The 10,670-nt window shown below is 41.0% G+C and overlaps 1 protein-coding gene across 3 annotated transcripts; it reads left to right on the top strand.

Moving 5' to 3' along the window:
• The first annotated feature begins 385 nt into the window (after positions 1–385).
• mterf2 (mitochondrial transcription termination factor 2) lies at positions 386–7,117 on the top strand. 3 transcript variants are annotated; one of them, XM_088997212.1, is made up of 2 exons: positions 386–2,110; positions 3,657–7,117. In XM_088997212.1, the coding sequence occupies exon 2, from the start codon at positions 3,686–3,688 to the stop codon at positions 4,811–4,813; it is 1,128 nt and encodes a 375-aa protein (XP_088853338.1). In that variant the 5' UTR covers positions 386–2,110; positions 3,657–3,685; the 3' UTR covers positions 4,814–7,117. The 3 variants fall into 3 exon arrangements, with proteins under 3 accessions (XP_088853338.1, XP_088853339.1, XP_088853340.1); XM_088997213.1 differs by lacking the exon at positions 386–2,110 and adding an exon at positions 2,124–3,271; XM_088997214.1 differs by lacking the exon at positions 386–2,110 and adding an exon at positions 2,140–2,192.
• The last annotated feature ends 3,553 nt before the right edge of the window (positions 7,118–10,670 follow it).

Below are 10,670 nucleotides of genomic sequence, written 5' to 3'. Positions count from 1 at the left end.
TCTTTGTCGGTTGACAGGAACATTTTAAACGTCGGGGTCACCAGTGTGGCCGTTGAGAAAAGGAGCACACACGACTGAATGCAGACACGTGTTTATTCCAACGGCTAACAAGTGTATCTGGTTCCAACATAGAAAATGCAGTGAAATATACTTAACATAAACACGCCCCCTCCTGAGCACCTGCTGGGTGAGATCCCTGGTCCGAGTGCCCGCCTACATTTAATTTTAGAATGTGTGTACTAGTGGTAGCAGTATGCAGGTGATAAGTAATACACAGTTTTCCTCACTACTAATGTGTAAATTGTACTAGCATGCCAAGGTTTTCTCATTCGAAAAGGATGTCAGATTAATCATTAAAGGACAACCAACGTCACTTTTTTGTTTTTTAACTGACACCAGAAAAACGTCAAAAGTCAAAGTCAGCTTTATTGTCAAATATGCTAATATGTGTGACATACAGCACAGATGAAATTACTGTCCTCTCGGACCCAGCATGCAAGGCACTTATAATTACTTAACAAACATAAACATGAAAACGCTAATTTGCCGGGAGAGGGGAGCCGCTGCGTGTTCACGCGCCGCCATCTTGGGGAAATTTTTTTGGGAAAAAATAACAAATATGACAACACAAAGACACAGAGTCATTCATTCTTCAGGACTTGCTGTACCCTCTTTATGATGACATGAAGCAGTTCTAGTTGAAAGAGGAGAGGATCAAAGCATCCATGTCAGCAGTGGATCAGGGACGTCATGGTGGAATTTGTACGTCTACTACAAGCTAAATGTTGAAAGCAAACACAAAGCTGTAGCATCCATTGACGAAAAGACATTGTCTCACATCTCCTGTCCCACATAAATCCGCTTCAATTCCAAGCCGCGACAGTTCCACATACGCATCGGCGCTCTGCGCTGACGCTGCTTTCTTCTTATCGCGGGCTCCTCAAGCCATGCATCCATCAACCGCAGACTGTCCAACAGCACTGACCTTTCCGCTAAACAAAGCGGGGCTGTGAAGATGCTGCCCATTACAGGCGCAAAAACGTTTTCTAGGATCTAAAATACCCAAAACACGCAGTATGATATTTTTAGTCAAATGCAAAACACCAATAAAAATGACTTAAAGTGTCCAAAATCTGCAAAAAATTGAGCTGCGAATTGGGCATTTTCAGAAAGTCCTGCCCCCGGTTTGTGACGTCACGCCAAGACGTCTTTCATTGCTTGTGAATCAAAACAATGGCTTCAGATTCGGAGGATATGCTTTCTTGTTACACATCCAGTTATGAATATGATTCAAATAGTTCTGAAGAGGAAAGCATACGTGTTTGCAGTTAAAGAATTATATGTACCATTTTGAGGCAACATTGGGGGAAAATCTCTCACCCAAAAAAAAGAGGCACAAAATGGCGACCTCCAGTGGCCACCTCCGCTTCCACAGGCTGATAAATTCCTTATATGGTGCTTGGACGCCCTCTTCTGGCCTTCTGGCGGCCTTTGGGTGCAACACGAGGTCCCCAGACCAAACAAGTACAGCAAAATACGTTGACGTGATGGAAGGACCGCTACAATGCGTCTTTTTTACGGTCAAAAGCCGGTCCTTTAGTGACGTCACGTACGGACTCGTCACAAACTCAAAAACAAGACTTCCTGAATATTCAGCGCAAGTCTTAAAACGTAAAATATCGCTCTATGCGGTGGAATATTTGTAAATTATGCTCAGTAGAAGTCATTTGAAGCCATTTTACAAATTATGGACGCACCTTGTCCGGAGACGTCGGTTGTCCTTTAAATGACTTTCCATACAAATAACTCAACCTGTGTGGCTGTACACTGTAAAAAAATGATCATTAGCATTCTTATAGGTAAGAAAGTAAATAATAAAGTTGAGCACAGTGGTTTTGAGCATTTATCAGTATTGTTATTTTAGTCGTATTCGGAGCAATGGTACAAGCAGAAGTAAAATGAGTTTTTAATTCAGAAGAATCAAATCTAACAGCAGAAATAGCAGTAGCCTGTAGTTGTCGCTGTTTCATGTGAAATGGACAAGGCGGGAGCAGAGAATGTTGCAGAAGCATCCGTCGTTGTACGTCACATCCGCTGACCGCAGTTGCAGGTAATGTTTACTATGCTCATCTTAATGAACATTGTCGTCAGTTTATACGGGAAGTCAACAGTTTTGGTCTGAAATCGCAGCGGTATTTAATTTGTTGTTTCTTTCCAAGTTCTAAGATCTATGCGCTAACAACCTGAATGTAATAAACAAATAGATAATACCGATCTTTCCTTGTAAATTAGTGCTTTGACTGATAGTTTTTTCTTTTTGCATTTTTTACGACACACGGCTTGTGCAAACTCTGAAATTAAAATAACAACGGTTGTTTAATGCTGCACCACGGTGCTTAAACCATATTTGGCAGCAACAGTATTGCATTTCGCCGTGGACAGACACAAAAACGAAAAGGCAGAAGTAAAGTTAATACACAGTGACGTGCGGTTTTGTTTTTTTTCAAATGGCATGCAAACACCACTGCAAACAAAACACGACAAAAGTAAACAAAACCATTGTTTTTGACTCGCTCGTGGAGCTTATAGAAGTAAATCTGAGGTGTGTCTCAGCAAATCTTTCTGCATACTTAATATTTTCCAAATAGTTGGCAACATACATTAGGTGACAGTCGCATAATTGCGTAAGAGACAGTAACATATATTAGGTGACATAATCGCGTAAGAGACAGTACCTGATCGCACAGGAAATAGGAGTTCCTGACAGATAATCATTATACAAGAAGAAAAAAAGAGGAGAGAAGAAAAAATAGAAGAGAGAGAGAGCGGGGGGAGGGGGGTGCCAGGGGGTTTAACATTTCATCGAGTCTGCACAACATAGTGAAATTGACAAAAAAAGAGAGTGGGGGAACACCAGATGAATCGGCAAGCACATCATCCTATGCCATATTTCATCAAGAAATCATGTGTTTTGATAGCGTTTGGGTCGGCAGATGGTTGAATTGTTTTCTGATATAGTTTCATTTCATTTTGAAATATTACAAATAGGGGTTTCCTCCCACAAAATTTAGATTTATGAATATGATGTTTGGCAAGAAAAACTAATAAATTAATAATAAAATATGTATCGTTGGTCTTGTTGTAATATCCAAACAGCATGTCTTTGTAATGAAATATGAACGGAGAAGTGATTTTTACATACATACATTTTTACAACATATTTGACAAAGTGTTTCCAGAAGCGAGTATTTTCGGGACAAGCCCAGAAGAGGTGAGTTGCAGTTTCAGGCTCAACTTCACAAAATGTACAAGATATATCCTGTAAGGACCGTATCTTATGTTTAACAGGATAGCAACGGTGCAAAAGTTTGTAGGTTATTTCTCTTTGTTTGTTTGAGATGAAAAATTTATATGGGAGGGTCCAAACCTTTTCCCATGGGATATTTGGGACATATGTTCTCCAGTGATGAACAACGTAGGGAACCGTCACAAAAGATTTTTGAAACAAATGTCGAATTGCACTGTTCCGATTTCGAGCAATTGATGAGGGCTATTTTTTCCCAACGGGGTTATATATCCAAAATTGTGATGTAATGTTTTGTAAAGCTTCACAAAGGCTTCAGAATCTCTCTAAAGTTTCTTCTCCTGCTTCATAGGTGATCAAGATAAGGCCACACTTTCATCAATGCTGCGCTTCATCTCCAGATCACTGTGCCTTCAGTGCCCCCGTGTGACATCTATATCTTCAAACTTCAGACCATGTGGGACACTCAGTTCAGCAGAGAACCAACAAACTGTGGAGGCCCTGTATGGTCTTTCTGTCGACATCCAAAAGGTGAGAAAACTTAAAGGCTGGGTACTGCAACATAGTCCATCTTACACAAAGCAGGTTGCAGATTTATTGATGGACCTGGGTGCCTCAGGGACCATCATTTCTCAGATTTTAACGGTTTACCCAGAGGCTGTACTCTGCAATCCAGACCAAACACTTGCACAGAAAGCGCTATGGCTGTCAGTGTGTCCCAACCAGAAAGAGCTGGTTGGTATCATCGAGAAATTCCCAGCCTCATTCTTCACCTGCTCAAGTCACCATGACAACCAGCGCAACAACATCACTTTCCTTCAAAGCTTAAACCTCAACAAGCGTATCATCACCAAGCTTATGGCCAGTGCCCCGCAGAGCTTCAGTCGTCCAATAGAGCAGAACAAGGACATGGTTCGCAGCCTCCAGCAGACCTACCAGAACCTTGGAGGAGATGAGGCCAACATGAAGATCTGGCTTCAAAAGCTGTTGAGCCAGAACCCCTTTGTGCTCCTTAAACCACCTGAAGTCCTGAAACAGAATATTCTCTTCCTGCAAGAGAGAGGTTTCAGCACAGCTGAGCTTCTCTACCTGCTCTCCAAACTGAAGGGCTTTGTTGTTGAGCTGAACCCGGACAGCATGCGCCGCACCCTGAACTACTCTCGGGACACATTGGAATGCTCGGAGGCAGAGCTGCGAGACATCATTGAACGCTGTCCAGCGTTACTCTACTACCCCAAAGATATTCTGGCAGAACGCTTCCAAGGGCTCCTCCGTGTCGGAATCAGTATGCATCAAATTACGCAAACCCCGACTGTGCTGGAACTGACCACGCAAATTATTCATTATCGCATCCAGAGACTAAAGTCACGTGGTTATGATGTAAGGACTGCTAGCCTGCATGTTCTTTCAGGTACGAAGAAGGACTTTGAGATGAACTATGGGAAACTTCAGCTATGCAGACAGCGACCACTTTTTAACCCCGTTGCTCCTTTAACAGTAGATGACTAACAAATATATTTAACAGACACTTGTTCTATCCACCTCAGCACCGTCAGAAAGGTGTTTGTGTAACAACAGGTTTGGTTTTGGAGTTGCGTGAGAGGTGCAGATGTAAGTGCACAAATTGTGGCCCCTTCATGAAACCAAATAAGCTTGAAAAAAACAGGAGTATAATTTAAAACCTCATTTACTCTTCTTTGGAAATTGGTCTTTGTGAAAGTGCTGTACCTTAAAGGTCAAGCGACCCCTCTGGACAAGTTGTGTCCATAATTTGTAAAATCACTTCAAATGACTTCTACTGAGCGTATTTTTCAAATATTCCACAGCGTATAGCTATAGTTTACGTTTTAAGACTCGCACTGAATATTCAGGAAGTGTTGTTTTCGAATTGATGACGATCCCCACGTGACGTCGCGTTTGGAACGCCCCTGACTTCGTGTTGATACATGTTAACGGCGAAATTAGAAGGAAAACACATACATAACGCGATGGTGAATCGTTGTGCGTTGCACCAAGACAACTACTGTATTTGATATTCGCTGACACAAATTCCCAGCAGACAAATCAGCCCATTTCCAACGGAGCTTGGGCGTCATCTTCTGCATTTTCTGTGTGCTACATCGCTGTCATTGACGGCTTGAATTGATATGGGAGGACTCCGTTAATCGATTGCAAACATTTATGCTTTCCTCTTCAGAACTATTTGAATCATATTCATAACTGGATGAGTAACAAGAAAGCATCTTCTCCAAATTTGAAGCCATTGTTTTGATTCTCGAGCAAGGCGTGACGTCACAAACTGGGGACGGGACTTTCTGAAAATCCCCAATTCGCAGCTCAATTTGTTGCAGTTTTAGCACACTTTAAGTCATTTTTATTGGTGTTTTGAATTTGACTAAAAATATCAGCCTGCGTGTTTTGGGTATTTTACATGCGATAAAACGTTTTTTCTGATGTCAGTTAGGAAACCAAAAAATGGTGTTGGTTGTCCTTTAAAGGTGAGTTAAACTTGAAACAAATTGAACTTGGAAGGCTTTAATCTGTTCTGCAGTAATACAATGTATCAAATTATTTTAGTTCTGGCTATGTTGGTTTTGCACACATTGTGAACTTGATGATGACTGGCATCTCAGATGAAAAGAACATGTCATGAGAGGATTGTTAAAAAAAGAAAAAGACGGTAACAAACCTATTGGGACAACTGTCTTTACGTATTTACGAGTCTTGAGCATAAAAGGACATTTTCTGTGCGGTCTTGAGCAACCTCCCCAACATCTAGGTTCACAGCTGCAGGCTCTGTATTTGCACCCTTATAATGAGTGTCAATTCCCCATGACCCGTTAAAATGAGCCCAATTGGAAAACATATCAATTAACCGTCATTACAACTGGTCATACAAATTATGATTAAAAACCTTGATAAGATTGTGATAAAAGGCCCCATTGCGTGTCTTATCAATGATTGTGTCTATATATTTGTCAGCGCGGAATATCCACATGAAAATTTTTGTGGAGCTTCAAACCTAAAACCAGTGTGGTCGTCGGGGATGAGTTGTTTTTATGTTTTTGCTGATGAAAATTACATTGAAGAAAATAAACAACACTCTTGCAGTGTGAAATGATATACTGAATGTGTAATAGCATTTTCTGTTAAAGTGCGGCCACTGGCAAAAGCAAACAGCCCCACTTCACATTAAATTTGCATACGCTGAATTTTGCCTTTGTCAAGTGTGTGGCCGAGTTTCAAGAACAAACAAACAAAAGTATTTCATTTACAGTCTGTGAAAATGGGTCTGTGTAAGCTCTCAGTCGTACAGGAGTGGTCCATCGATGAGAAGGTTTCTTCAGCCGTCATCTGTACAAAAGTGAAGGTTCGCTGACGAAGCCTCTTGGATAGGAGGCGAAACGTCCGAAACCTTCACTTTTGTACAGATGACGGCTGAAGAAACCTTCTCATCGAAAGTCTGTGAAAATGTCTCATTTTACCACGATCTTGCCAGAACAGCTGTTTCCCTTTGGCAAGCAGTCAGAGTTTCAGTTACTTTACAGATGGGGACAATTTATTATGACCCACTTCACCTGGAAAATGTTCAATGCTTGTTGTTTTAAACAAGGGCACACAATGAGATGACGAAAAGTTGTGTGGATTTGAGCTGGAACTACTTTGGTGTCACCTTGAACCAAGTTTCGAAGGTGTCTATGCAAAGAGGGACTGCAACAGCTTTAAATTCATTTGAAAACACATGCACCCGTGTGTTTTTGCTTTTCAGTTAGGAAAGGCTGCATTCTTTCTGAATAAACAAGTGCGCCATTCTCTGACATACAGTGTGCTTTTATTTTTAGAACCAGTTAAATCCCCTTAAAACGTGTCAGAGCACTTTTGTTTTTCCACCTAACGAACAAAGAAAGAAAGCTAGCACTTGAGGAGGAGCTAGAAGCAAACATACATGAACAACTTCCACTTTCCATCTGCTGCCGTCGTCATCACTCAGCATGACTGTGTCGTCATGGTGATAGCCGCTGAGCACATCTGGTGATAATGCATGTGAGCTCAGCAGATGGATGCTTGAATAGGAATCATATTGAGACCATTCACAACAGCAAAGCCTCAAGGGGGGCCTGGGTGATGCTTCACATAGACCAGGGGTGGGCAAACTTTTTGACTCGCGGGCCGCATTGGGTTCTAAAATTTGACAGAGGGGCCGGGCCAGGAGCATTTAGAGGGAGTGTTTGGGCCGGAAATACTAAACCTAAAGCATTAAAGGACAACCGACGCCTCCCGACAAGTTATGTCCATAATTAATAAAATCACTTCAAATGACTTTGACTGAGCGTATTTTACAAAGATTCCACAGCATATAGCTATAGTTTAAGTTTTAAGACTTGCGCTGAATATTCACTAAGTCTTGTTTTCGAGTTGATGACGATGCCCATGTGACGTCACGTTTGGACCGCCCCTGACCGAGAAAGCGACACACAATGCATTTTGGGTACTTTGTTTGGTCTGAAAACTTCATGTTGATCTGTGTTGATGGCGAAATTAGAAGGAAAACACATAAATAACGCCATGGTGAATCGTTGTGTGTTGCACCAAGACAACTATTTGATATTCGCTGACACAAATTCCCAGCTGACAAATCAGTCCATTTCCAATGGAGCTTGGGCGCAATCTTCTGCATTTTCTGGGTGCTACATTGCTGTCATTGGCGGCTCGAATTGATATGGGAGGACTCCTTGAATCAATTGCAAACATTTATGCTTTCCTCTTCAGAACTTGAATCATATTCATAACTGGATGAGTAACAAGAAAACATCTTCTCCGAATCTGAAGCCATTGTTTTGATTCTCGAGCAAGGCAAGACGTCATGGCGTGATGTCACGAACAAAGGGGTGGGACCTTCTGAAACTGGCCATTTCCGGATTCATTTTGAAGTCATTTTTATTGGTGTTTTTCATTTAACTAAAAATATCAGCCTGCCTGATTTGGGTATTATAGATGCTATAAAACGTTTTTATAATGTCAGTGGGAAACACAAAAAAATGGTTCCGGTTGTCCTTTAAATGTAGTGTGTACAAACCTCATAGCACAGTAAGAACCCAATTTATTAACTGTCTTTCAAATCTGAAAAATATCCCTGATCAGTTAATAAATTTGTCTCAAGGAATATGGCGTTTACATACTATTTCACAGATACTTGGAGGAGGAAACGGAAATAGATTAAAATAACATATGCACTGTGATTCATCAAGATTGTGTCTGTTTTTAAGTTTCCATCGAAGGGGCAAAGTTAAAGAAATCAACATTTATTGAAAAATGGAATCACTTTCAACATTCAAAACATATTATTCCACAACGAAATATTCAAGCTCAATAATACCTACTTGTGTTAATTTCCATCAAATCATAGATGGTTTGTCCTGACCGCGCGCTCAACAAACTCCTCACTGAAAGCCCTCGCCTTCACGCGCAAACAATACACGTGTACCGTCGCCGATCACACAGACATCGGCAACCTGCAGTGAAATTTGCATACTCGGCACGGCAGCCAATCAGAAGCCTGCTTCTTTCTTCCGGACTTTCGCAAGCGTTATAAAGTCGTCCAATTGCATATAATTTTCCAAAATAGATGCACAGAACCTCAGCCCAGAAGAAAGATTCAAAAGAGGCTAACAACATATGTGACGCTACAAAACGTAAATTTACATTAAACCGTGACTGTAAAGTATACGTGAGACTTATGAAAGGGGCTTAGTGGCTCGTAGGAAACAATCCAAACGTTGCATTGTGCACCACAATGACGATCGACTCCTGCAGCAAAATCTAGCCATGCACATTTAACGTAAATTAAGCAAGGTAGTATTTGTACTCTGACAATGTTTTTTAATGTGATTAGTTGTCTCATTGTGTTTCAGGTTGTGAAAGATGGGGCAGGCAACTTTTCAGTTATCTGCCCCGTTGTCCGCTAACTTTTTGTCATGAGTTTCAGACGCTGTTTTTACTATAATTTGGGCAGGTTCGGCGGGCCGGATTAAAAAATCTAACGGGCCGTATGTGGCCCGCGGGCCGTAATTTGCCCATGCCTGATATAGACCCATCAGCTGATTCATTTTACACATCCTTTATTTTGTCATGCTGCGTGGTTGAATCATCTTTTGTACACTTGGTGCAGGTAATATACTATTGATATCATCATCACTGTAGTTAATGTTTTTGATCTCCAAAAAGAAATGAACCGCGTTGTTGTCACTCAGCCTCATCAGATCAGGATCATCATCAAAAAATTGCAAAGAGGCACTATACAGTTCCATTTGGGCTACTGTTCAAAGAGAACTGTATAGTGCCTCATTTTATATGAAGGGATTTTACTTGAATTTACATTTACCACAATTGTATATGCAGACTTTCTACATCTCATCGGATGAGACCCAACCTTAAGTGATGTGAGATAAAATTGGGAAATATAAATTTGAAGTGTTCAATTAACTACACTTTTATTATTGTGGGAGTACCTGATTCAGGGGTAGTGTGATAAAATGGCAGTCTGCCTCATACCCATATCAGAATCAGAATCATCTTTATTGCCAAGTATGTAGACACGCAAGGAATTTGTCGCTGGTAGAACGCGCTGCACTGGTATAAGAAAAATTAAGGCACTATACAGTTATACAGTATTTTATTAGAACCAACCTGTGTCTGGTCTCCCTTTTACAGTATGGTATTGGCTCAGCCATGCCATAAAACACACATAAACCCTAAACACAATCATAGTTATCCCGAATCAATGACTATTTGGATCTACCGAGCATGCTTTGGCGCTGCAGATGGAAGCAGATGACACAGGGTTTTGGTTGGCTCCAAAGAGACAAAGCCATCCGTGTTCACTTGTCCTTTGCTGACTGTCCCTCAGTGGCAGAGCTGAGCCAGAGAGGTTGATAAGGGTGACCATAAATTGTCCTTTTTCATTTCCGATATGGCACAGGTTGATTGATGTTAGTTGTGCTAAAACGATTGCTTTTAATGGGGCATATCGCGACAGAAACAGATGACATCTGCAATTAGAAGCAATGAATTCCAGCTGAAGTGGGAGCGTACATGTACTGTGGTAATAAATACACTATATTTGAAATCAGTTTAAGTCAATGTCTTTCAAGGTCATAAGTATAGACTTAATTCAAAGGCTGCAGTAAATGTTACTTCAAAAGTATTGAACCATATAATGGTCATTGTACGATATTGTGCAGTAGGTAGTGGTAGAAAAAAAACAGTCCACTTTTGCAGGTAAAACAATCTCCACTCTGGACTTTCTGTAAGTATGTATCAGTTCATGGAAAAAACAATGTTTTATTGCCGACAGCTGTTCGTGCTT

The sequence above is a fragment of the Hippocampus bargibanti genome, linkage group LG05 (assembly GCF_051943395.1).
Source record: "Hippocampus bargibanti isolate YZ-2025 linkage group LG05, ASM5194339v1, whole genome shotgun sequence".
Classification (NCBI taxonomy): Eukaryota; Metazoa; Chordata; class Actinopteri; order Syngnathiformes; family Syngnathidae; genus Hippocampus; species Hippocampus bargibanti.
Note: the sequence above shows the minus strand (reverse complement) of the source record. Positions and strands in the feature narration are given on the sequence as shown.